Below are 23643 nucleotides of genomic sequence, written 5' to 3'. Positions count from 1 at the left end.
CATATTCCTCAGTATCAGTGGATTTTACCCTATCAGCTCCTGGAAATGGCATCGAGGTGCAGAGCATCGATGTTCACGAGACAAGAGGCCATCACTTGCCAGCAACGAGCTGATGCGGCCAATCTTTCTCATTGAACCGTTGCATTCATTTCGGCAACAACGTGCTGCCAATACATTAATCGCAAACATGGTGGCTTGGATGCATAGCTTCATGGTGTTGAGCTTCTCCATGTATGAGGCCAGAATGTTCCTGGCGGTCTACGATCGCTGTGTCGATCGATGCCATCAATCCTCACACCAACACCACTTATCGAGCATCGGTAAAGATCCTGAAAGAATACGCCTTGTCTTATCTATGACACTTATTACTTCCTCGATTTTCCTGACTCGGGGCTCACACCTTCGTCTTTAAAATGGCTAGGTAAGTTGCGTCCTCATATTCAATCTATACCTAAACTCCATCTACTGCCTGACCTCTCAGCACCACATTACCAAATTCGACATACAATCGGTTTCAAGGACGTCTTACAGTCTCCAGGGTATTATAACTCTCATACATCAAGTGATTCTTCACCGTAAACTCATCAGGCCTTTAAACCCACCAGACGTCTCAACATCAAGCAATCGCCACCCCTTCCTACTTCATCACCGATCACCTAATATCTTCAACCTCCTCCTAATACTCTTCATCTTCCCATCTTTCAAGAACTTCTGGTTCGGTGACTCAACCACCTCCACTGGTCTACTATCCAGCTCGACCGACACAAGAGGCGTAGACCCTGGCAGCTCAGCTAACTGTAATTCTGACCATGTCCCACCTGATCGTAACTCATAACCCGAAGGCGGCACACAACTCGATACTGGGGTCAAGGGCAACTCTGCTGGTCGCGAAGGTATGTCGCCAACAAGTTCAACCGGTGACGACGATGATATGGCGCTGAGTGTTGCGAAGGATGGCCTTTCGGAACTACTGCCTGATGAAACAGAAAATCTCTCCTCCACCCGTCGCCTCGTAAATCTCCGTGTCAAGTCTGGCGAGAGCATCTTGTCGATTTCAGCCTCGCTATATCCCCTCGCCTTGAGACTCTTTGGAACAGCGGGTTTGCCCCAATCATCTTTGTGCTTTGTATCTGCATTGCGATTTACCAGTATTTCCAGAATTCGCCGTCGTTCTTTACTCAATCTTCCCTTTCCTTTTAGTTCAGATGGTGCGCAGGTGATCATCAATGGGGTCTCATTTGACCCGGACACGAGGTTAACGTCTGCGCCTTCAGCTACTAACAAGCCGACCATGCGCTCGTTTCCTTTTTCGCAAGCTTTGTGCAGGGCTGTTTCGCCGTAGGCGTCTGTCGAATCTATGTCGACTAATTGTAATCCTTGTTCGTTGTGACAGGATTGGTGAACGGGCTTCTTGATCTCTTCGAGTAGCAGTCTCAGTGTTTCATCGTTATCACATCGATGTAATGGAGTGCCACCTTTAGAGTCACAAACATGGACCGAGCCGGAGATCCGTAGCAGTGCCTGGAGCGCAAGATTGTTGGAGTGCTGTACTGCTACAAGCAGGGGCGTATCGCCGTTCGCATCGGGTCTCGCATGGTAGACTATAGGTATCAGCTGATGGACGATCTCCATCTCCACGGTTGAGTCTGCAGCGGCATCGTGAAGCGGAGTACTCTCAAAAAAGTTCTCCTCTGGTATGTATGGTCTTCCCTCAATCTCAGAAGCTTCGTACCCATGCTGGCGACACCACATTATTGTGTTAGCGAGGGCATTTGGCTCTGAGGCCGGATCGTAGCCCAGTTTGTCGAATATGACTTTCTTGAAGGCATCCAAGTTATTCCACTGCCCCATACACTCGTACTGTTCGCAGACCAGCATCGATATCCGTGGTATCCTGTCCTCGTACTCCTCACGGTTCGATAAATAAGCGCCCAGCGACATTCTCAAAAACTCAACCGCACCCTCTCGATCGCGCAGTTCAGCACACAAAACCCCGACCTTCTCCTGTTCGGTACAAAATTCGACGTCATTGCCGTGACTAGTGTGTTTTTGCAAATTAGACTTGAGGTTCTGTAGCCTCTCCCACGCAAGTGCTTCATACGAGTCCACAAATGGACTACATTCTTTGATGATACGCACATAAGTTATCTCCATGTCAACCAGCTCGGTAACACTAATAGCTTTCGGGTCAATCGCCTGCATCTCTCCACCGTATTTTATCGCTTCGTCATGTGCCTTCTTCGCCATGAGTGGCAGTTTGGCATCGTACATTCGTTTCGCTCGTGATACCGCTGCCTCGAACCGGTATTGCAGTTCTATGGGGCTTACGCCCGATGGTCTTCTTGGTGTTTCGCCTTGCTCTGATGTGTGATCGTGAGGCGATGGGTCGGGGAATTCTCGTTGGGCTGCAATGTCGGCGACTTCGTAGAGAGCTTCTCTCCATTTGTGCAAATCGGTTACTTCATCGGGGTCGAGCTGCTCAGGGTTGTCATCGCTGATGCCTTCGAGAAATTGGTGTACTCTATTTCTAGAGTTATCGTTAGGCGGGTCTAATCTACCTTGTGTTAGGAATAGAAGGTAAGGAAAGGAACGAGGCACTTACAAAGATAGTGCTGAAGCAGATACCTGGAAGACCTGGACGTTGCGAGAAAGTCGCGTGAGCAATTCCCTATCATCCTGTAACCTCAACTTCAGCTGCACCCAGTACCTTCCTCCCTTCTTCACTGGTATCGTCCTCTCCAATCGTTCAAGATCGTTCAGAAAGTCCCTGATGAATCTATCGATAGCTCTACAGAGGTTCTGTTCCGGCGCCGTCATATAATTCTGTCGCTGGCGTATCCTCTCCTCCATTTGGCTCCACGACTCCTTCAACACACTCCCGGCAACTCTCCAATGCTCGACATTTCGAGGAGCATCTTTGATAGAGCTTACAGCTGTGTCGATGCGGTGCCACGCTGTCAGACTGGAAGCGATGAAGCTCTGAACGGCTGAGGCTAACTCTGCCATCTTGGAGAATTCGATATCATGGCGATGTTTTCTTGGGAGAGGTACAGCCGCGAAGATAAGACTTGCGATGACGAATACGGGATATACTGCATCACCCCCGCATTGGCAATCAGCCTACGATGATCCGTATCATTTTGTACTGTTGAGACTGTACTGTAACGTACAGCCAAGACTCGCTGAACCCGTCAGATGATGATCCTTCCCAATTGTACTTTCAAGCATATCCCTGCATCAAAACCGCCCGAGTCAGTCGCCACTTAAACGAGTGACAAACATGTCTGATAGGGCTGATACAGGCTTCCCCACGGGACATTCACCAAAGGTGGAGGTTTGATCCGCTGATCGACACTCGAGCATTTGCTGTTGGACCTGGACATTGCGTAGATGGCCTCGTACTGTATGCGGGTGCCGTAGGGTCTGCCTTGCTTGTCATACATGAAATTTGGGGGCCAAAGTTTGGAATTCAGCTTGACAAGGAAGGTGAGAACCTTGAAAGCAGGGTTGAATGAGGAGGTCAATTAGGGTTCAATCTTCTGTTTCGTCTTTCCTAATCATTCTATTTCTTTGATCAGTTCATGACTTACGATTGATGTCTTGCATTGGGTGAACAACACGTCTGTTCACCACCATGACGGAACGCGATAATCGAGAACCGCAGAAACCGAGTCTCAAGAGGAGATTGGAAGCATGGATTGAGAAACAAATCCACACCCGAGATGAATTCGGGAACTCTCTTGGTATCTGTTGCTCTCCGCTTCTGACATCACCATACTGACTTCTCCAGCCGGCGTATCTGAGCCTGTTCTTCGAAGAGGCATCGACACTCTCTGCAAAGACCTCCCTTCTCTCGAACGCGACGAGGTCGAGCGAGCGGCAGAGGTAGCTAAGAATGGAAACTACTACTACCGTCTCTCCAAAGGCTTAATCACCAATCTCTCACCCGTCGTTGAGCTCACCCTGGACGAGAAAGAAAGCCTCGTAGCAGAACGCGAGCGCCTCTTCAGCCAGCGCGGAATGCTCATCATCATCTGCACAGTCTCACTGGCAGCTTTCCTCCAAGGCCACGTTCAATCATCCATCAACGCTATGAGTCTCTTTGTCGAGACCGTTGGTATTGATATACAGAGACAGGACGACACACAGAGCAATGGAGCCGATTCGACGGCTCAATGGCAACTTGGAGGTACGAACGCGATTCCCTTCCTCACAGCTGCTTTTCCCGGTGCACCACTTTCGCTACCGGTCAATTACTGCCTTGGAAGACGTGGTGCCCTCGGGTTTTCGGCTCTACTTATCATTGCGAGCTCGATTGGGTCGGCTTTTGCGGTGACATGGCAGCAGATATTGGGGGCCAGGATTGTTGGGGGAGTAGGTAAGTATTAGGCTATTAAGAGCAGCAAAGCATTGGAATACTGATATGAAGGACTAGCCATGGGAATCAAGGCGGTCAGTGCCCCTATTCTCGCTTCTGAGACGGCAGTTGGATATTGGCGAGGCTCAACTATCCTCGCCTGGCAACTCTGGTAGGTCTGTTGCGAGCACACTACTCCCATTGTTGACATTCTTCAGGGTCGCTTGTGGTATCATGATCGGTTTCGTGATCAACTTTGTCATTGCGGCCGCGACTAATACTCTAGATGGTCAACCCAACTCCGGTCTCAACGAGCACGGAGGCCGATACCACGCTTTGCAGTGGATTGCTGCTGCGCCTGTTGTACCATCTGTCTTATTGTTTATTGCGGTCTGCTTCTGCTACGAGAGTCCAAGGTTCTATATGCGGCCGGGTACGCCTAATTATAACCTCGATCGTGCTTTTAGAAACCTCCTTCAAGTTCGACCGACCAGGGTGAGATCAGCCGACTGCATGTGTCTCAAGCATAGCTAATAGGTTTTCTAGCTTCAAGCCACTCGCGATTTGTTTCTGATTTGGTGGTCTACTCGAGACGAGGAGATCCACCAGGACCATCGTGAGAAGAATCGCCACGAAATTGCTCACCATTCCGAATACCAGAACGGTGTCAACACCAAGAATGAGGACAGGACAAGCCGAACGCTTACTTCTGGCTTGACATATGCTTCCCTCATTATACTTGTCACGAGGCTCTCTGTCTATCAGTTCAAGCCGTTGTTTACTAGACGAAGACTTAGGAATGCGCTCTGGAGTAGTTGTGTTGTTGCTCTATCGCAGCAACTTTGCGGAAGTAAGGTATAGCGTCACGATGATTGAGCCAGCCTAGCTAATAGTTGTATCTAGTCAATGTGTTTGCATTTTACTCAAGTAAAAAATTCGGGCGTCTCACTTGGGACTTACTGACATCCTTCAGATGGCATGTTCAGCGACTACGGTGTCAAGACTAGCATGGGCTACAGCTTGGGCTTCGGTATGCATCCTAACTCGGTATGAATAGCAACAACTTACAACAACTAGGTGGTGTCAACTTTTTCTTTGGCATACTTGCAATGAGGTACTGTTCAACACTTGTGAAATCTCTGCAGTGCTAACAAAGACAGGTCCATCGATATCATCGGCCGACGAAGCTGGCTACTATCAACGCTTCCCATGATGAGCATGTTTCTCATGGCTGCTACAATTTCCTACGCATTGGCACCCCAGGTTGATTCTGGCGATCAACCAAAGCCTAAAGCAAACACGGGCGGATCAATCGCTGGAATCATCTTTATCTATCTTTTTGCCGCGGCGTACAGTCCTGGTCTTGGGCCGATCCCATTCACCTTGGCATCAGAGAGGTAGGCCCCCAGCATCCAATCACGATTTGCACTGACTTTTCGCCTGTAGTTTTCCACTCAAGAACAGAGAAGCGGTAGGTCCATCATCTGCCCACCGACTCACCAACAGAGATATGCTGACTCTTCCAGGGCGCATCTGTCGCAATTTCCATCAACCTCTTCTTCGCTGGCCTCTTAACAATTCTTCTGCCTCGAATCAATGCCGTATTCGAAATGGCCGGCACACTCGGTTTCTTCGCAGGTCTCAACATCGTGGCATTCGTGCTCATCTTCGTCTTTGTTGAAGAGACAAAACAGCTCACCCTCGAAGAATTAGATACAGTGTTCAACAATCCGAAGAGTCGATTCGCGCATTATCAGCTGACAAAGCGGCTTCCGTTCCTATCCAAGAGGTATCTGCTTTGGAAAAAAGACGCCGAGAGACCACTAGCTTATGATGAGTGGGCAGTGGAGGATGGACAGCGAGGGTGATTGGATGTTGTTCGGCGAGGTGAAAGGATTTGGCTGGGCATCGATGTGTTTATGCAACCTTTCCATTCTTCTGTGATGATTTTCACCAAAGTGAGCATTACTCACCAAATAGGACTGACATTCAGTGCTCTATGTTGTATATATCGAGACTGATTATGATACATATTGATCCGATGGATATTGGATCTCTGTAATATTCGCACGTCGTATTCAAATTAAAGTTTAGTTCCCCATGGACCCCGCGCTAATGCCCAGAAATATCCGAAACATTTGGCGCCTGCATCTCCACTTTCCGCACCGACCTCGAGGTGCCAACGTCATGCTCTTCTCCACTACGCCTCGAACCATCCAACAAAGTATCCATCTTCAGCATCAACACTTGAGCATCTGTCAAAATGGCTGGTCCTCACGAGTACTCCTATGGCAATCAGCAGCAGCAACAGTACCCTAATCAACAGCAGTATCCCCCTCCGCAATACAATGCGCCGCCTCAATATGGATACTACCCACCATATCAAGCCCAACCAGCTCCTTACCGCCGAACTCCACGCCAAAACTTCGCTGTCGTGACTGCGCGACAGCTGAATATCGCTGTTCCTGTTGTCATTATTATCTTGAGTATCTGGTGGTCTCTTAGATCGCAGATCTGTCCGAGCGATGTACCCATCGGTCATGAATGTTCGTGGATGCTCTGGACGGCTTTGCCTGTAGTACGTATCGCTCCCATTCTACGTGAGACATGATCGCTGATTTATCACAGGGCATTGCGTCTTTGCTTTGGGCGGTCGTGATGAATATCTCTGCCCGTCGCGCCAATCATTCCATGTCTCACGTCCCGGCAATAGTCAACACCATCGTGCAGCTCATCCTTGCGCTCGGTGCAACGGCATGCTTCGCTATTCTCATCTATCACATGGAGAACTACTCTGTCTGGAATCGAAGTCTGGAGGGCTCCATGATCGCTCTTCTAGTAATACTAGCGTACGTAAACTCGTGTAACAGTCTGGCGAAAGTTTGCTAATAGGTGCAGAATTATTAACTGGGTTTTGTTTGGATGGTCGATTTACGAGATGAGGTTCTATCGTAAGGAGAGGCAGAGCGCAAACAGCCATATACCCATTTGAGCGGCTATCTGAGAAATCTCCTATTTTTTTGGGCTGTACGTTTACAGTACAAACAGTTTGCAGTACGCGGTTAATATTACTTTACACATTTTCGCATATCACTCTGGCTTTGTCAAAGCTGTCCCTGACTTTCGGCCTTTTCTTCATACTTGTGAATTACACTCTTGACATCATAACAATTCTACAGCACAGGGGAACGAGATCATAGTCAGTGGTTCTATAGCTTGCGCAATGCTTCTCCTAATACCTATTCTTAGTATCTACTTTTGGGATAAAAACATGAAGCTGCAATACGCGCTATAGCTGTTACAGGACTCGCTAACCCCCCTCCGATCATCTTCTGCGCTGTCTCATAATCATACATAGATGATGCCTCAAATCGACACCACGTCTTTCTCATTACCCTCTGTAGTAATACAACACCTCGCTTCATCGCATCGGTTCATCTTTTTGACCCCAATGGGCTACAGATTCCCAGCAAACCCGCCATTCGCTGCGAAGCGCAACTGGTAGTCTCGAAGGTCTGCCCAGTGTCGCAACTCCTCTTCCTCATCCTGCGGTGTCATCTGTGACGGATCCTGTGCATGCGTATCGATGCCACCTCCAGTGCCAGCACCCGTCTTTTCAAGCTTGACCAAAATGTTGATCAACTGTGATAACGCCTCCTCTGATTTCACCGCAAAAGGTCCCTTTCGTTCAGGTGCGTCGTTCAAAAGTGTCGATGCAACCTGTCGGATCTTGTTGATGAGTGATCCACCATTCGGCTCCATGTTTCGTTGCGAGATCGACCCCAAAACTGTGAGAAGATTTTGCACAATCAGTTCCCGCTCTTCCGACATGAAGTCGTAGATTTCCTTCTCGTCAGCATCCTGTGCAGCCTTTTCCTCCTCCGAATGGCCCTCGATGGGGTTGTTTTCCTGTCGTTGTTCTCCCATGTGGACATCCCGTAGGTCAAAGTACATTTCGACGAAATACGAACGTGTAGCGAGTTGTGAGACGAAGATGTTGGCTTTTTGGATCTCATACTGAAGATGCCTGCGCCGAGCGGGTTGGTTCTTGATCACATTTCGAAGATCGTGGGCAGGCTGGCTGTTGGGCCATGCAGGAGGCACGTATTGCATGCCAGAATCATCAAGACTGACCATGGTATTTGCTTCGACACCATGGTCTCCAAGCTGCAACTCTGGTGGCAGGTTGTCGGTGATGCTTTTGGCTGCAATAAGACCATCTCGAAGCAAAATGCGCTGGTCCGCCCAGGGAAGCGTGCTCATACCATAAGCCAGCTCAAGACTGACAATACCATTCATAGTAGTGTAAATGTCTATAGCAAAACGGAAGCCTGTCAACAGAGTAACACTGCCATCCTGTTGGTGAATGACTTCATTGGCGAGAACACAGATGTCATCAACGTTTTCCGGGTATGCGGGGTAGGGGAGACTGGGTGTTGATGGTGCTATCACCATGTCTGCAGAAGATGCACCAAGCTGAGAAAAGGATCTGGGAGATGTCAGTAGAGCCTGTTACGAGAAAAAGAGATACTTACCGTACGCCAAGAAGAAGGCAGTAAAAGATTCGCTTCCCGATCTGATCTTTGACATGGTTGAAAGGAAGAGGATCTGGCGAACAGTTGTCATTACCAAATGTCGGCAAATCACCAGGGTGCTTGGGCCGGCTGAATCCCAGCTCGCGGAGGAGGGTCAGGGTCTCGGCCATGAATTGACCAGAAGCGTTCCACTGATGCGTGTATCCCGATGCCAATCCCAAGAAGTAGCTGGTCGCGGCATCGTCCAGAGTTTTTGGCTGTTTGAGTTGCCACTTGTTTCCACGTGTAATCAAGGCAATCTCACGGCATCTTTCAACCATGACGATAGCTCGAGGAAACAGATGGGTACTGTGTTGTGCCTTGAGATGTTCTCTCGCACTTCGTGGGAAGGATGCGACAAGGGCACAGATCATACTCGCCAGCAAACCAAGAAACTCGGGCTTTGTACGGTCTTCACGGTTGGCGAATGACTGACGAAACGTAGGCTCGTGTGGAAATGGCGCAAGCGGGTGGATATAGGTAAAGAAGTCGTCGACCAGCAGTTCCAATACTGGCATAGGCGCAATGTATTCGGCATCAACATTATCGGTGGAGATGTTCATCAAAGTCTTCGCGGCAGTCTGCGGTGATGGAGACAAAGATCCGATTACAGCAGCTGCCACCGCTGCAGTCGCCGCCGATGGCACTTCGACCCGCGAGCGCTTGGCGGCTTTTGCGGCCTCGGCATGCTTGTTGGGTGGTCCCCGACGCTTCGTCTCGCGGTTGTAGGTGCAGTCTACACCCAGCTCTCGACACGGTCGGCACGGTATGTTACTATCGTCGCACTTGACCTTGCGCATACTGCACATGTCACAGGCCCGCCGAAGTCGAGTGAGCTTCGGGTTAATGGTCGGGTCGCGCATGACAGCTCCATTTCCAGGTATAAGCTGAGTAGGCAACTCGGTCGCATGAGGCATGCCGTCTGGAGGATCCATAGGCGCATGTGGTTGTTGGTGGCCCACGACTTCGGCGGCAGCTACGGCGGCATGTTGAAGAGCTTGGGGACTGTTAATGTGGTGATTGATAGCGTGGGCCGCATCGCTGGCGGCCTGGAGCATCTCGAGCCCATTGCTCGCGTACGCGTGAGCCGTCGCATGGGAGTTTGGTGATGGTGGAGGTGGTGAGCCGGACATGGCGGCGAGCTGCCAGGCTGTGCCGGCCTGCAGCGGAGCACGGAGCTCGTTTGGCGGAGCTGGGGTATTCCGTAAGCGGGACCCTTGAGAATGGCGCTGGACTCGACTGGTTTGAATGGTTGCGGCCGTCGCGATGGCTGATTGTCGGAGGATTCCCGGGTGTTGGAGGGTGTTGAAGCGAGGTGAGGCCGATGAGCCGAAAGGAAGAATTTGGTGGGCGATGAGGTCACGTGTTTTCTGATTATGTCAGTCTGAAATTTGGCTACCCTGGACAGCTCTCCAGAACTGTGAATTATGTCTTCAAAACATTCTTTACAGTACTTTTTCATAGAATAATGTGTATAATTATACCACTACGTCAAAATTCATCTCGGTGTCTTTGTGATGTTCAATGGCTTAGTTTCCTTTCGTGTTGGTCCAATAGGTTTGGTACAGCATCGTCATCAAATATTTGTTTCAGACTTACGAGGTGTGCAGTTCGACCCCGAACTTCTCATTCGGCCGAAACGCCAGTAGACCAAGACATCTCAATTCAGAATTTAATCCAATTATCCGTTGCCCAACAGCAAGGGTCTTGTAAATGGCTCATCGTGGGGTATAGATGTTCATCTTATGACGAAATCCTATCGGGAAATTCGGGAATCTGGCATCATGTCCCTGCTTGCGGCTGAACCACACGGATGAGTCGAGATTTCAGCATGGGCCTTTTTGAAATGAGTCTGCTCGTCAATTGATCTAGCAGTACAATGGGATTCCCATACGTGGCCCTGGCAAGTCGAGCAGCTAGCTATAGTGGCAGTCCACGCAAGCCAGAGGAGAATGCAAGAGAAGGGTATTCACGAATTGAAGAGACATGAACAGGGACTGTGTCACTTGTATTATATCCGACAAGCTTCTAGATTCTGAAACAATGTCATTGTGTAGATCTCGAACGACTTTCTGGAATATGGGATTGTCTGATCTAGCGCTCATCCTACATTTTTAGCTGTCGCTCTCCGCCGCCTTCAACGGTTATTCGAACCTTGGAGCTCACACCAATCATATTAAGCTGATTTTCCCTTTATGAATCAGCGTAACAACCATTGACTATCCCCGCAAGTCGCCGTCGATACCCACTCAAGCTGTCAAGCATCCAACTTCAGGCCCCTATATGAGAATCTGATAAACTATACTGCCAGTACAATGTTATGTCTCAGGATACCAGCTTTCAGTATTGTATTTATATAAACAAGATATAAATCTCTTAATCCACCGAATCCATCTCATCTCTCCTCGGGTGCGTCCGGCTGGCACCGATAATCACAGACCCTTGAACAGACCCACTCATCAGCCCACCATCACCATCGTCTGATAATATCGACCTGGCGTGATGCGCTCAGCTTAACAAACAACCAACGGAGCAAGGCGAGACTCGGGGAAGAGCTTTCATGTCATGAGCATGCGTATAATCGCTGAAGAAGAAAAAAAATTGTCATGGACAAGGGACTGAGGGGTAAATCACCAAGGATAGGCAATCCAATAAATACCGACGTCTGACTGCTGTTCGAGGCGTGCGATTCTGTATAATCGATCTGTTACTTGCGAAGACTAAATCCTTCAAATTAACTTGCGTCACACGAGCTTTTGCATCAGCTGAGTATTTTGCTGTTAAATACTGACTGTTCACTTCGCTTTTTATCTGGGCCCTTCGATCTGCGACACCTTCATCTAACGACTTATATTCTCACTTGTACACGAGTCGATATTCCGGGCTTTATTTAACGATTCAGCGACAAAGCTACTCATTTCGAACACAATCACCAAAGTAAATACACGGCCAATATGAATTCACGACCTATGAAGCACATTGATCGCGAGGATCTCTACACGAACCTCGAAGCCCGTGTTCAGTATCTTCACTCGTTCCTCGACTTCTCAAGCCGTACGTTACACCCAGTGCAAACTTATCATAACTCGACATCAACCTGCAATTGAGAGCAAATTTAATCCCTAATTCAAACTCAACTAAAACTCTGCGTTTATAGGTGACATTGAAGCTCTCATCACTGGCGCAAAATACGTCAAGGCCCTCATCCCCGCCGTCGTCAACATCGTCTATAAAAAACTCCTGCAATACGATATCACAGCTCGTGCTTTCACCACCAGAAGTACTTCCTTCGAAGGCCCTCTCGATGAAATCCCCGACGAGAACAGTCCACAAATTCTGCACAGAAAGATGTTTCTGCGCGCTTACCTTATGAAGCTGTGCTCAGATCCCAGCAAGATGGAGTTTTGGGAGTATCTGGACAAAGTTGGGTATGTAGTCCCCGTTCAACAGAATATATGAGTAAAGACTAACTTGGATAGAATGATGCACGTTGGTCTCGGTCGCAAGCACCCTCTTCACATCGAATACGTCCACCTTGGTGTCTGTCTCGGCTTCATCCAGGACATCATGACCGAAGCTATCCTCTCGCACCCTCGTCTACATATTCAGCGCAAGACAGCTCTCGTCAAGGCTCTTAACAAGGTCATCTGGATCCAGAATGACCTCATGGCCAAATGGCATGTCAAGGACGGTGCCGAGTTCGAGACAGGCGACTCTGATATCGAGATTGAGCGCGAGGGCTACTTGCATGGAAAGCGCATCATTGGCGAGGGCAGTGGTTCAGGTACTGAGGACGATGCCTCAGAACATCACCAGAACGCCCCGTCAAGAATTCCGCATCCTAGTGGTATGCCCGCCGCTGGTGTGTGTCCCTTCTCGGGGATGGGTGCTCCAGCTGAGGATGAGGAGAAGTAAGTGGCTAGATCTCAGATTCTTGAGATTGGTCTCAAGAGGAGATGATGATGGACTTTCAACAATACATATCTGGCGTTTGTGATAATGACCTATTTTGGGGGTGGGATTGAGACATTCGGGGTTCAAGGAAATCTTTTTGTTGCATTTCTTTAGGATAGAGTATTGGTATGAGAATCACAGAAGGAAGAATACCACGCCTCTTTTTCATTTAATCCCCAGCATTTTGGCCTTGAGAACGGCTTTCTTCAAGGTCGCAGATTTTGCTTGAGAAGCTTGCCTACTTGCAACTTCACCTTTGCACGCGGCATTTTTTCGAGCCCACAAGATTGTGGCCGCCGAAGCTACTTATCAAGGAATACTGGTTCCCATGGAAGTCAACAAATGGAGTTTTCATCACTTGCGTCATGGCGCTGGAGCTTTTGGTCCTCCTTGGAGGGGCAGCGGGCCCACGATTGCTAGATCACGATTGCTGAGTCTGGACCACTCGTCGCATCAAGGTTCCTGGGCGATTCTCAACTAGAGGCTCCATCTGATATTAATATGAGACAAGTGATTGGATCGTGATGGGCTTCTGTAGCGGGAATGACGGGCAGTTGAAGAGGTTTTTTGTCATTGGCGAATCCTTGAAATGTGCCCCTCGGTGGGGTTCTTTGAGCTCAAAGCTCAAGCTTGAGATGATATGATGGACTTGACAACGAGAATGAAAGGAAAAGAATGCTTGTAGAAAAGGGATTCCGAGAACAAAACACTCAATATCACGGTTGCTTCTGTGTGTGTCAATATCAGGAAGTTCTTGTCACTTGTAACGGCGTTACCGGGCCGGGATGTTGAATCGCTGTTCGATTCTAGAGTCTAGACAGTCTCGAACTTCTTGGAAACATAAGTCAACCTCCAATGGTAGCTCGTCGATAAACCACACTGAGGCGAGACAGAGTGAGATGTACATATCGAACGGGCGAAGCAGAACAAAGAATGCAGGCAATAAGACATACCATGTTCAGAAGGTCTGGTGGTGTAATACTGTTGTAACGGAGTCCACGAGGTTTTATCGTGAACCAACCAACAAGAACAGGTAGAAGCAGCCTGTCTTTCCAATTAGGCAGCGGAAGAAACGAAAGAAGCAATTTTTAAAGTAAACAAAGAGATAATGAGGAAATTACCACTTAAAATGACTCAAATATGCATACTTGACGCAGCCACCATCGAAGATAATCTGCAGGCAGGGAAACAACCAATTATCTATCAGCAGCTATACCTCTCAGTGATCGGATATTCTCGCACAACAGTCAAAAGCTCGGTAGAGACGTCCGAATGAAGAACATCAACTGCCGGGAACGTGCGGTCACGTTTGGCGGTAAATGGTTCAGAATATGACAGTTCGATGATGAGGCATGATGAGATAGATGGCCCGGCCCGCCCATGGCGTGTGTGTTCTTTTTAGCAATAGGTGCAAAATCGATGGCGGGGTCGTTTCGCACAGGGCGGCCCCGGGGGATAAGCCCCGGATGCGGCTCGATGTGAACGGACTGGCACCGAATGATGGCCGGTTTACGCCTCATGTTGAATGAAATGCGCACCGTCTGTTTCTTAACCTTGGTTTGGTAAATGCTGCGTCATATTTTGTCAAATAGAAGCTTGGACTATGCTTGCGCAACTCAATACTTTTGCTGCATATGACAATGGCTTAGAAGGTTCGCAAAGTATCATGAGCTTTACGCGGTGCGCTGGCATCTCGGGAGTGCACCTCCGTCGAAGGGGGTCTCACCGTCTTTTGTTTGGTTCGGTCTGGTCTGGGGGCACAGTTGCTAACTTACTGGTGCCTGTGCCGTATTGCTTGTTTGCCGTTGGTGCATTAACCAGTGGAGACTTTTGAATAGCATCTTATCGATCGTGGAAGTGGATTTTTGTCGATGATGATTAGAATTGGCGATCTTAAAGATGAGTTTCATGATGCTGGATTGAGCGTGGTAATTGAGTAGGAAGGGCTTAAGCCCAGAACGCATGATCTACTTTTGACCTCAAGCCATGAGGGCATCGTGAGATCATGAAAAGCGATATCGCAATCACTTGATTGACCCTACGAAGAAACCTTCATTGACAGTCAGCGTAGGCTTGGATACTCAGAGGATGGGAAAGCTGAATAAAGACAGATAACCAGACATCAGCAACTTAAAATGCTGAGTCAGTGCTGCCAATGCTTTCTCAGCTTCATGAATGGTTGAAATAAGCAATAAATTGTGTTTGTCGGCCGAATTCCTTTCATGACCCCTCCCCCGCGATTATCCCCAACTCATGGCACGCACGGCCACATGGAAACAAACGCCATGCAAGGCCCCAGATATCTAATTCCATGACCTTCTATATGATCCGATGCATTGCAAAAGACAGCCTCCAGCCGTGAACCTCACAAAGGGGGAGTTTTAGGTAGCAAGATACTTGCACAGCGGATTATCTCATGACATTCTGATGTTGTCAAAGGATCGACGTTGAAGATAATGCAACGCTGGTCGTCTACTATACCTACAGCATGCGTGTTGATAGACAAAGCTAGGCTACCTATTTCAGCCATTGAATGTTCACCTGTACCTGATCGGCAGCCATCTTCTGGGTTCACTCAAGTTGGCGACCCAAGTCAAGGCATCTTGGCAGCTGTCGGGCCTTTGAGAATTTTGCTCCGGCGCGTGAGCCAGAAGGTGTGCTGAGGGCTCATGATACTGCGATAAAATGGAGAGATTTTAGTTTCTGGGGTAGACAGACCTGGAGAAGTCGCTTGAAGTGAAATTGTGAATAGTTTGACGGTCAAACTGTCGAGAGACATGTTCAATTGCTTTCATTTCAGTGACTTATTAGCCACTCAGGCTCAGAAAAGTCACCATGTGCCATTTTTGCATCCATTAGTAGTATGCCCGCAAAAAAGCAAGGCACCTTTACAGCAGAGAAATGCCCCACCACCGCAATCAGTCACTGATTACAGCAGTTCCCGCCTGGATGGATGGGCATGGCTCGTCTCAGCAACACACGACGATGAGTCGCCGAAACCGCCCGGCCCGACTTTAAGACTAGACCAGACCATGCCTTGCCTTGACTTGACTTATTATGTCCCATCTTCTTGGGGCAGAACAGATACAGCTAACGTCACCGTTGCTTGTATCCCAGGTTACTCTTACCTTATCCAGCCTGTAGAATCGCTTCTTTCCCCTTCGCTTCTCCCTCTTAGTCCCGCTCAACCTTAACCATTCATCCCTCCTCCGCCGTAGCTTTACAACCTTTCTCTTCTTTCATCTCTCAAACTCAACAGCTCTTTGCTTCGCGCAGCTTGTATAGCCCAGCTATATCATTCTTCTATTCTATCCCATCACTTTCCGCCTCATCTTAATCACGGAATACGCGCGCGCATTACTCCATAGTATAACCTCCTCGCGAGAGAGAGACGGCGATCACCTTGCTCCGACAAGACAGCCCCAAAGGAGACGCCAGCTGACACCTCCTCGTCCACGATTCTCCTCACCTTGGTTCTCTATCCCTCTCCCGAGCCTGATTCTCAGATCGCACCTTGACCGGGAAAATGGCAACCACCAGCGAAAACACTGGCGCGCCCAACTTGCGCCGCCGCGAGTCCTTGTCCGAGATTCGAGCTGCCAACCCTGATTTGGCTCTGAGCGGTAACATTATCTCGGCTACCTTCAACACACCGCATTCTTTCGTCTATCGAAAAGGCGGTGATTGGGTATGTAACTAACTATTCACCTCGCTTCGCTTCGCTTCCTCAACATTTCATCTCGTATCACTATCAGTTACTGGGGTTCACTCTCTAGCTTGCAGGTTCCCCTCTTCTCCAACCAAAGCTACAGAGGAGCTCCCTCCCTGCCAGCTTCAGCTCCCCTCCCCCTCGTCACATGAAAATTGAGCCTCAGCTAAACTTTTGCTCTCTTCATAGGACTTGAAATCTCGTCGCGGTCAATCTGCTCTCTTTGACTCCTTCGCATACCTCTCCTCCGACGCTACTCCATGGAATCATACCGTTGTCGCGTGGACCGGCGAAATCGACGCTCCAACTGATGACGTCGTTTCTTCGCCCGGCACGCCCGCCCCAAACACTTTTGGTGCGACATCGCTCAACGCCCTGTCCGCACCTGTTCCCATTGACGGCAACACGCGCCTACCAACTCCTCCCCCAGTTGATGGCCTCTGGGTCCCCCGCGAGGACCAAGACCGCCTTGAATACCGTTTGTCACACAACAAAACCATCCGCACCTACCCTGTTTGGCTCTCCGATGAATCTGAGGCCACTTCTGAGGGTATCCTTCTCAAGGACCAGGCCCGCTGGCGACGATATGCTGAGCACGATCTCTACACCCTCCTCCACTACAAGCAACATGAGCCGACCGACGGCCGACGCGAACGTGTTCAATGGGCCGATTACTATAGGATGAACCAGAAATTCGCCAACAAGATCATCGAGATCTACAAACCTGGCGACATCGTCATCATTCATGACTACTTCCTCATGTTGCTTCCCAGCATGCTGCGACAGAGAGTCCCTAACATGTACATCTCGTTCTTCCTGCATTCTCCCTTCCCCAGTAGCGAGTTCCTCCGCTGTCTGCCTCGACGAAAGGAGGTTCTTGAGGGTGTTTTGGGCTCAAACCTCATTGGCTTCCAGTCATACAGTTACTCTCGCCATTTTCTGAGCTGCTGCACACGAATCCTTGGATTCCCCTCCGATACTCTCGGAATTGATGCTTATGGAACTCGTGTCCAAGTCGGCGTCTTCCCCATTGGCATTGACGCTGCCAAGGTTGAAAGCCACGCATGGACCGATGCTGTGACCGCCAAGTATAACGCACTGCGCGAGCTTTACCGCGGAAAGAAGATCATTGTCGGACGTGACCGTCTGGACAGTGTTAGAGGTGTTGCCCAGAAGCTGCAGGCTTTCGAGCGCTTCCTTGAGATGTACCCTGAGTGGCGTGAGAAGGTTGTTCTCATCCAGGTCACCTCGCCCACTAGCGTCGAGGCAGAGAAGGAGGATCTTGAGGACGACACAAAGGTTGCGACCCGTGTCAATGAGCTTGTTATGCGCATAAACGGCATGTACGGAAGTCTGGGCTTTTCTCCCGTCCAGCACTACCCACAGTATCTCAGCCAGAACGAGTACTTTGCTCTTCTGCGTGCCGGTGACATTGGTCTCATCACCTCCGTGCGTGACGGCATGAACACCACAAGTCTGGAATATATTATCTGCCAAAAGGAGGGCAATGCTCCTCTCATTCTCTCAGAGTTCAGCGGTACCGCTGGCAGTCTCAGCGATGCCATCCACATCAATCCCTGGGATCTCAGCGGCGTTGCTGAGAAGATCAATGCCGCTCTCACCATGTCCGAAGACAAGCGACAGGAAATGCAGTCTCGTCTCTACCGACACGTTACTGAGCACAATGTGCAGTCCTGGATCACTAAATTCATCCGCAAGGTGTACAATGTTCTTGGCGACAGCAGTTCTGCCAACTCCACTCCTCTGCTCGACCGAGCTCTTCTTCTTACTCAATACCGCTCAGCCAACAAACGTCTGTTCATGTTCGACTACGACGGTACCCTCACGCCCATCGTGCGCGAGCCTAGTGCTGCAGTGCCCTCGGAGCGTCTTATTCACACCCTTGACCTGTTGGCTTCAGACCCCAAGAATGCTGTGTGGATCATTTCGGGACGAGATCAGGAGTTCTTGAAGCAGCACCTTGGCAACAACAGACGTCTTGGATTCTCAGCCGAGCACGGCAGCTTTATGAAACACCCCGGCTCAGATGAGTGGGAGAATCTTGCAGAGAAGTTCGATATGGGATGGCAGGCTGAGGTGATGGAGGTCTTCCAGAAATACACCGACAGGGTTCAAGGTTTGTACACCGACACATGGTTTACTCAACGCACGCTGACGTAAATAAGGTTCTTTTATCGAGAGAAAGCGATGTGCTTTGACCTGGCATTATAGATTGGCCGACCCCGAGCAAGGCATTCACATGTCACGAGAGTGCCATAAGGAGCTCGAATCGACAGTTGGCGCGAAATGGGATGTCGAGGTGATGCCTGGCAAGGCCAACATCGAAGTCCGCCCCACGTTTATCAACAAGGGCGAGATCGCCAAGCGCCTCATTACCATGTACCACACACCTGGCGCCGAATCTGAGGATAAGTCTGGGCACCTCGAGTTCGCGCTGTGCATGGGTGACGACTTCACGGATGAGGACATGTTCCGAAGCCTTAATGCCGCTTCAGGGCCTGTGCTGGATGCCAACCACGTCTTTACAGTCACCGTCGGAGCGAGCACAAAGGTCACATTGGCCAAGTCGCATCTCCTGGAACCAGAGGATGTGATCGAGTGCGTGGCTCTCCTCGCTGGTGTCCAGGATGTAGGAGAACGTCTCGGCGAGGTGAATCTGGGGGCGCTGAGTGCTGTCGAGGGACATATTCCCAATGATGAGCGGTAATGACCGAACAAGTAGTGTTTTTTCCAGGCGTTTTTGGACAAGACGAAGACAAGATAGACAGGTGGTGGGCGTATGGAATGGATAGTGATGAAAGACACGGGAGGGTAGTATACAGAAAATGGGAGGACAGCGTGGAGATGTGTACGAAAGACACAGTTCTCAGCGTTCATGATGTTAGCTGTCGTACATGCCAATGATAATGAGTTGAAAGCCAGACAAGCCTGTGGGTTGCAGTGATTCATGTTTGACTAATCATAAGTATCGTATGAACTCCCATATCGATGCTCATGAAATGGCCCAAGTTCACGGCCTCTAGGCCATTGTGCCTCTGGCAACAGAACTTACAGTTTACGAGAATGGATTTTAGGACAACGTAATCTTCATCTCATGGTATAATCTACTGGCTAGGTTCACTAAAATAATATCGATCAGTCATTGATAACACGGCCATAAACTGAGCTACCCCTGATTTGTATCGATTAACCCAGCAAGGCTTTTGTTAAGGAGTATCAGCTTCCCCTTGACGATAGCTCGAAACTGCCGAGATCCGTTCAGAAAGTTGCCAGGAGAGTTGAAACGTCACATCTTTCTCTATCTGAGCACGAATGAAGTAATATACCTTGAGAAGGTGCCGACTTACGGCGACTTGGTCGAGTTTACCCCTGAATCCCAGTGTTCTCGGGCCTGGCCGGAGCGCGGCGTTCTTCGGTGCTTCAAGCATGACCAAGAGAGGCTCACCAGCAGACGATGGGAGCAGTTCCATCACGCTGCGGGTAGACTGTGTCACAAAGGATACTTGGAGCATCGAAACTATATTCGAGATATCAGATCAGCTGCACAAGCCCAAGGTCTCCAGAAGCAGTGCACCAATGTGTCACAGGTTGCCAACGAAGTCTTTCTTTGAACCCTCACTTCATAGCCATGAGTTCAGAGCCGCTGAGTCAAGGCTACTCCCCGAGTACGTAACCACAGGTGCGGACCTGACTCTGGGACCAGCGCGTTGTGGGAGAGTGATGCTGCCTTTCCCGTGGGCTTTGCATCATTCCATCTTTTTTGGATACGTCCCAATGCAGAGAAGCCCTTTTCTGAAATCTGAAACATGAAAGGATGTGACAGCAGAACTTGTATTCAAGATTCAGACCTCACCTCCGAGACTATGCAGCTTCTGCGTTGCCAGTATGACACAGGCAATGAGAAGTGTAACATCGACCGGGCCCAGGATATTTCCAATCATCAACTAAACTGGATGATATGTAAGATCAGGAAGGTAGACGGAGTTACCAAGATCAAATTAGATGATTCGTATCTGCCGGAAGTTTGAAGTATTTGGGTCTAGTGAAGAGGCTTACGAACTAGACTCTCGTTGTTGTAAAGCGTATCGCAATATATATATATATATCCAACAACAAACATATGCGCGCTGACGCGCCTTGGCCGCCTAGTAACGCCAACCTCTCTATCTAGATATGCATACACGCAACCTGTCTACATGAACTAATACAGTCCCGTTTCACTAGGAGCCAATGTAGAAAGCAGGCCCGTCATAGTCAACCGATCTTCACTCCTATCTGAATCAGCCTTCTCAACAATAACACTGTGATCCCTAACCCTGACACCCTTCAAGTCCCCAACACCCTCTCCGGCACCGTTAGGCATATACTCTCTCGCATACGAAGGTAGATTCACCTTTTTATTCTTTACCACCGATTCGATAGAGTAAATAACCTCCTCCGCCACAGGGAACGCTGCTCCAAGCTCCATGAGGGCTCGACACGCTTTTATGAATGTTTCGAGTTGGATAGGGCTCTCTTCAATGGCGAACAGGACTTTGAAAGCGCAGATGGAACATGCTTGTATGAGCCAGTGTTCATTTTGGATCGTGTATAGAGCTCGAAAGTGCCAGATCGTTGACATGGCGTTTGTTGCGTGGGCGTAGGATGTTAGACGTGGATGAAAGGGGCCGAAGACGGACTTGGGGACGTGGTCGAAGGGTTGAAGAATGCTGATTGCTACAAGATCCGCGCTCAGACTAGATACATGTTGGTTACCAAGAAAAATCTGCGTCATCCTGTAAAAGACTTACTGTAGTAGGATAGCAGCGGGCAGAACTGCATTCTCAGCCCTCAGCTCTTCGGGCAAGGAGAACTTCCATTCCATGATTTTAGAGTACAACTCTACAGCATTTCCTGTATTTTGAGACGGTGAAACTCCCTGCTCCAAGGGAACAAGGAACTCGAGAGCCTGCTCTGTGATTTCGGTGAAGTTACATTCAGCCTCGAATATCTCACGCTTCATCGACCGCTGAGGCGCTACGGAAACAGGATACGAGAACCACCAATACTGTGGGTTCTCGGTTCTATTCAGTGGTGAGTTTTCTTCTTGCCATGTCTTAGCTCGTGTGGGCTTCTTGATAACGAGACGACGACACAGACCGTGCATTGGTTTCCTGGGTCACATATGTCAGTGAGATTGGTTCAGCACGAGCACATTACTTACCAGTCCCAGACGTAGAAACCCCATTGTATCCAAGACAACGCATGTGCTTCGGCTCGCTGTCTCGATCCCGCAATAGCAGTATCCGTAGAACGATATACATCATCAAGTCTAAGCGCCATGTACCGCGACTGCATAAGACTGTGGAACTCAAGCGCCGTTTCTCCATCGCCTAGAGCGCTTTCATACACATACATAAGCGCCAGACCCTGTGTCACCGGTAGTGAAGGCCGTGTGTCTTCTTGCTTCAGACACCGGATGGCTTCTTGGGCGAATACCTGTCCTCGGGTGCTTAGTTCGTCCGGTATGCCGAATGTAATTGGATTCGTCGTATATAGCTATATTCGTGGTTTTAGCCTGCAGACTCTGAAAGGGGATGGTAAAGCCTCCATACGCAACTAATGGCCAAAATGGCATTGACGAGAAATGGTGAGCAGAATCGCAGTTCTGAGGATGCGCCCGATGTTGTAGGGTCGAGGTTCTTCAGGTCGTCTTCGAAGATATTTCGGTCGATAATATGGTCACACGATGTGTCCCACGTCCAGGACAACAGTAGCAAGTGGCTTAGAAACTTGTCATCTTGCATGACCTTCGTCCATCGCGAAAGAGGGAGTATATGCCCTTGGAGATCAATGGATGTAGAGTCGTCAGAGGCTCTGCGCTGAGGTTCTCGCCAGGCTTCCTCAAAGAGGCTGCCAGGTTGGTCATTTCTAGGAAAGATTAGACAGGTGTTTGGAGTTTTGTGATGTACTCACAAAGCTGTGAGCCTGGCCCTTGTTTGCTGCTGGGGTAGGGAAAGGTTCATGCGTGCCACTGAGAATGTTGGTGAGCTGGCACTTCCAGACGTTGTAGCACTGTTTGAAGTGTTGTCGCTATTGTGTCGTAGAAGAGGATTTGCCTGTTTCTGAGACGTAGGAGTAGCCAAATTTCCTCCCTGAAGGTCCTCAGTCACGCCTTTGACGTCCTGTCCGGCTCGAATTCTCCGCAGTATCTCGTCTGTCTCCTGAGGCTCTCTGGTCTTGAGCGAAGAGTAAAGACTCTCGTGATCAGCGATTCGCTCTTTTAGTTCATCGTGCTTCCTTTTCATTGCTGCGGCCTCGGCTTCGTAGGGGTTGCTGGCATAGTGACATTCTCGGCCACCAGTGATGCAGCCAGAGCACCTTGGCCTTTGACCATTGCACTACAGAAGTCAGTACGCTACCTATCTTGACACAGAAGCTCCTACAACCTTGGCTTTGCGTTGTCTGCAAGCTTGGCATGCAGTCTTGACGGATATTCTCTTGGGTATGTTCAGCTTGGGTGGAGGTCTGGGTGAGTCTCCTTCTCGAGTTGGGCCTGGCAGAAGAGCTCTAAGTCGCCCTGCAGAAGACGACGACGAAGATGGGTTATCATCCATGTTTGTCCGCAGGGGGGGTTGGACGCTGAGGGTGATGAAGCGAGTATGAGTTGCGAATGAGGCGAGAGGTTGGCGCTCTCAGCGATCAGCGACAGGCATTTTCAAAGGATCAATCAGACAATCAGCGAGCGATTCATGATTGGACAAAGCGAGAGGCGAATTATGAATACGATCTGGCTATTCGGAATTGATGTGCTTTTCCATGCCCTGTAACTTCGACGACATTTCGTCTATATATGATGCATAACGTACACGATAAGCATGCCGATCAGACAAGCATGCCGATCAAAAATCCCTCAACCTTACATCTAACCATCTAATCAATTGATTCTCAACCAAATAATATGTCTCAATCTAATAAAGAGGCTCAAATCCTTCTTGCACTTCAGGCCTATCAGGCAGACCCAAAATTAAGTCTGCGACGAGCTGCAA

General features: G+C 49.3%; 7 protein-coding genes across 12 annotated transcripts; 4 read left to right on the top strand and 3 right to left on the bottom strand.

Annotated features, from left to right (window-relative positions):
• Window positions 1-268: 268 nt before the first annotated feature.
• On the bottom strand, window positions 269-3149 carry FOIG_14464 (uncharacterized protein). Its single transcript, XM_031215719.1, has 2 exons — window positions 2603-3149; window positions 269-2554 (listed from the first exon to the last, which is right to left on the bottom strand). The coding sequence occupies exons 1-2, from the start codon at window positions 3004-3006 to the stop codon at window positions 646-648; spliced, it is 2313 nt and encodes a 770-aa protein (XP_031054604.1). The 5' UTR covers window positions 3007-3149; the 3' UTR covers window positions 269-645.
• A 310-nt stretch (window positions 3150-3459) lies between these two features.
• Window positions 3460-6469, top strand: FOIG_14463 (uncharacterized protein). Of its 3 annotated transcripts, XM_031215716.1 has the most exons (11): window positions 3460-3743; window positions 3791-4378; window positions 4436-4529; window positions 4576-4852; window positions 4904-5207; window positions 5261-5284; window positions 5331-5387; window positions 5435-5471; window positions 5518-5754; window positions 5804-5828; window positions 5884-6467. In XM_031215716.1, exons 1-11 carry the CDS (start codon window positions 3635-3637, stop codon window positions 6223-6225), a joined length of 2094 nt encoding a protein of 697 aa, XP_031054601.1. In that variant the 5' UTR covers window positions 3460-3634; the 3' UTR covers window positions 6226-6467. The 3 variants fall into 3 exon arrangements, with proteins under 3 accessions (XP_031054601.1, XP_031054602.1, XP_031054603.1); XM_031215717.1 differs by having other exon boundaries at window positions 3519-4378; window positions 5884-6469; XM_031215718.1 differs by lacking the exon at window positions 5261-5284 and having other exon boundaries at window positions 3519-4378; window positions 5884-6469.
• A 33-nt stretch (window positions 6470-6502) lies between these two features.
• On the top strand, window positions 6503-7485 carry FOIG_14462 (uncharacterized protein). Its single transcript, XM_031215715.1, has 3 exons — window positions 6503-6935; window positions 6986-7206; window positions 7256-7485. Exons 1-3 carry the CDS (start codon window positions 6621-6623, stop codon window positions 7347-7349), a joined length of 630 nt encoding a protein of 209 aa, XP_031054600.1. The 5' UTR covers window positions 6503-6620; the 3' UTR covers window positions 7350-7485.
• Window positions 7451-10284, bottom strand: FOIG_14461 (uncharacterized protein). The gene is made up of 2 exons (XM_031215714.1): window positions 8893-10284; window positions 7451-8846 (listed from the first exon to the last, which is right to left on the bottom strand). The coding sequence occupies exons 1-2, from the start codon at window positions 10062-10064 to the stop codon at window positions 7814-7816; spliced, it is 2205 nt and encodes a 734-aa protein (XP_031054599.1). The 5' UTR covers window positions 10065-10284; the 3' UTR covers window positions 7451-7813.
• Window positions 10281-14086, top strand: FOIG_14460 (uncharacterized protein). The gene is made up of 3 exons (XM_031215713.1): window positions 10281-11985; window positions 12089-12359; window positions 12411-14086. The coding sequence occupies exons 1-3, from the start codon at window positions 11886-11888 to the stop codon at window positions 12844-12846; spliced, it is 807 nt and encodes a 268-aa protein (XP_031054598.1). The 5' UTR covers window positions 10281-11885; the 3' UTR covers window positions 12847-14086.
• Window positions 14087-15861: 1775 nt separating this feature from the next.
• Window positions 15862-19575, top strand: FOIG_14459 (trehalose 6-phosphate synthase). Of its 3 annotated transcripts, XM_031215710.1 has the most exons (3): window positions 15862-16573; window positions 16784-18731; window positions 18781-19575. In XM_031215710.1, exons 1-3 carry the CDS (start codon window positions 16412-16414, stop codon window positions 19320-19322), a joined length of 2652 nt encoding a protein of 883 aa, XP_031054595.1. In that variant the 5' UTR covers window positions 15862-16411; the 3' UTR covers window positions 19323-19575. The 3 variants fall into 3 exon arrangements, with proteins under 3 accessions (XP_031054595.1, XP_031054596.1, XP_031054597.1); XM_031215711.1 differs by having other exon boundaries at window positions 16784-19575; XM_031215712.1 differs by having other exon boundaries at window positions 15862-18731; window positions 18781-19556.
• Window positions 19576-20681: 1106 nt separating this feature from the next.
• Window positions 20682-23398, bottom strand: FOIG_14458 (uncharacterized protein). Of its 2 annotated transcripts, XM_031215708.1 has the most exons (6): window positions 23044-23398; window positions 22571-22995; window positions 22210-22525; window positions 21819-22153; window positions 21406-21768; window positions 20682-21351 (listed from the first exon to the last, which is right to left on the bottom strand). In XM_031215708.1, the coding sequence occupies exons 1-6, from the start codon at window positions 23209-23211 to the stop codon at window positions 20817-20819; spliced, it is 2142 nt and encodes a 713-aa protein (XP_031054593.1). In that variant the 5' UTR covers window positions 23212-23398; the 3' UTR covers window positions 20682-20816. The 2 variants fall into 2 exon arrangements, with proteins under 2 accessions (XP_031054593.1, XP_031054594.1); XM_031215709.1 differs by having other exon boundaries at window positions 20682-21768.
• Between the last annotated feature and the right edge of the window lie 245 nt (window positions 23399-23643).

The sequence above is a fragment of the Fusarium odoratissimum genome (genome assembly GCF_000260195.1).
Source record: "Fusarium odoratissimum NRRL 54006 unplaced genomic scaffold supercont1.41, whole genome shotgun sequence".
Classification (NCBI taxonomy): domain Eukaryota; kingdom Fungi; phylum Ascomycota; class Sordariomycetes; order Hypocreales; family Nectriaceae; genus Fusarium; species Fusarium odoratissimum.
The sequence above is the reverse complement of the archived record's forward strand: the minus strand, read 5'-3'. Positions and strand labels throughout refer to the sequence as shown.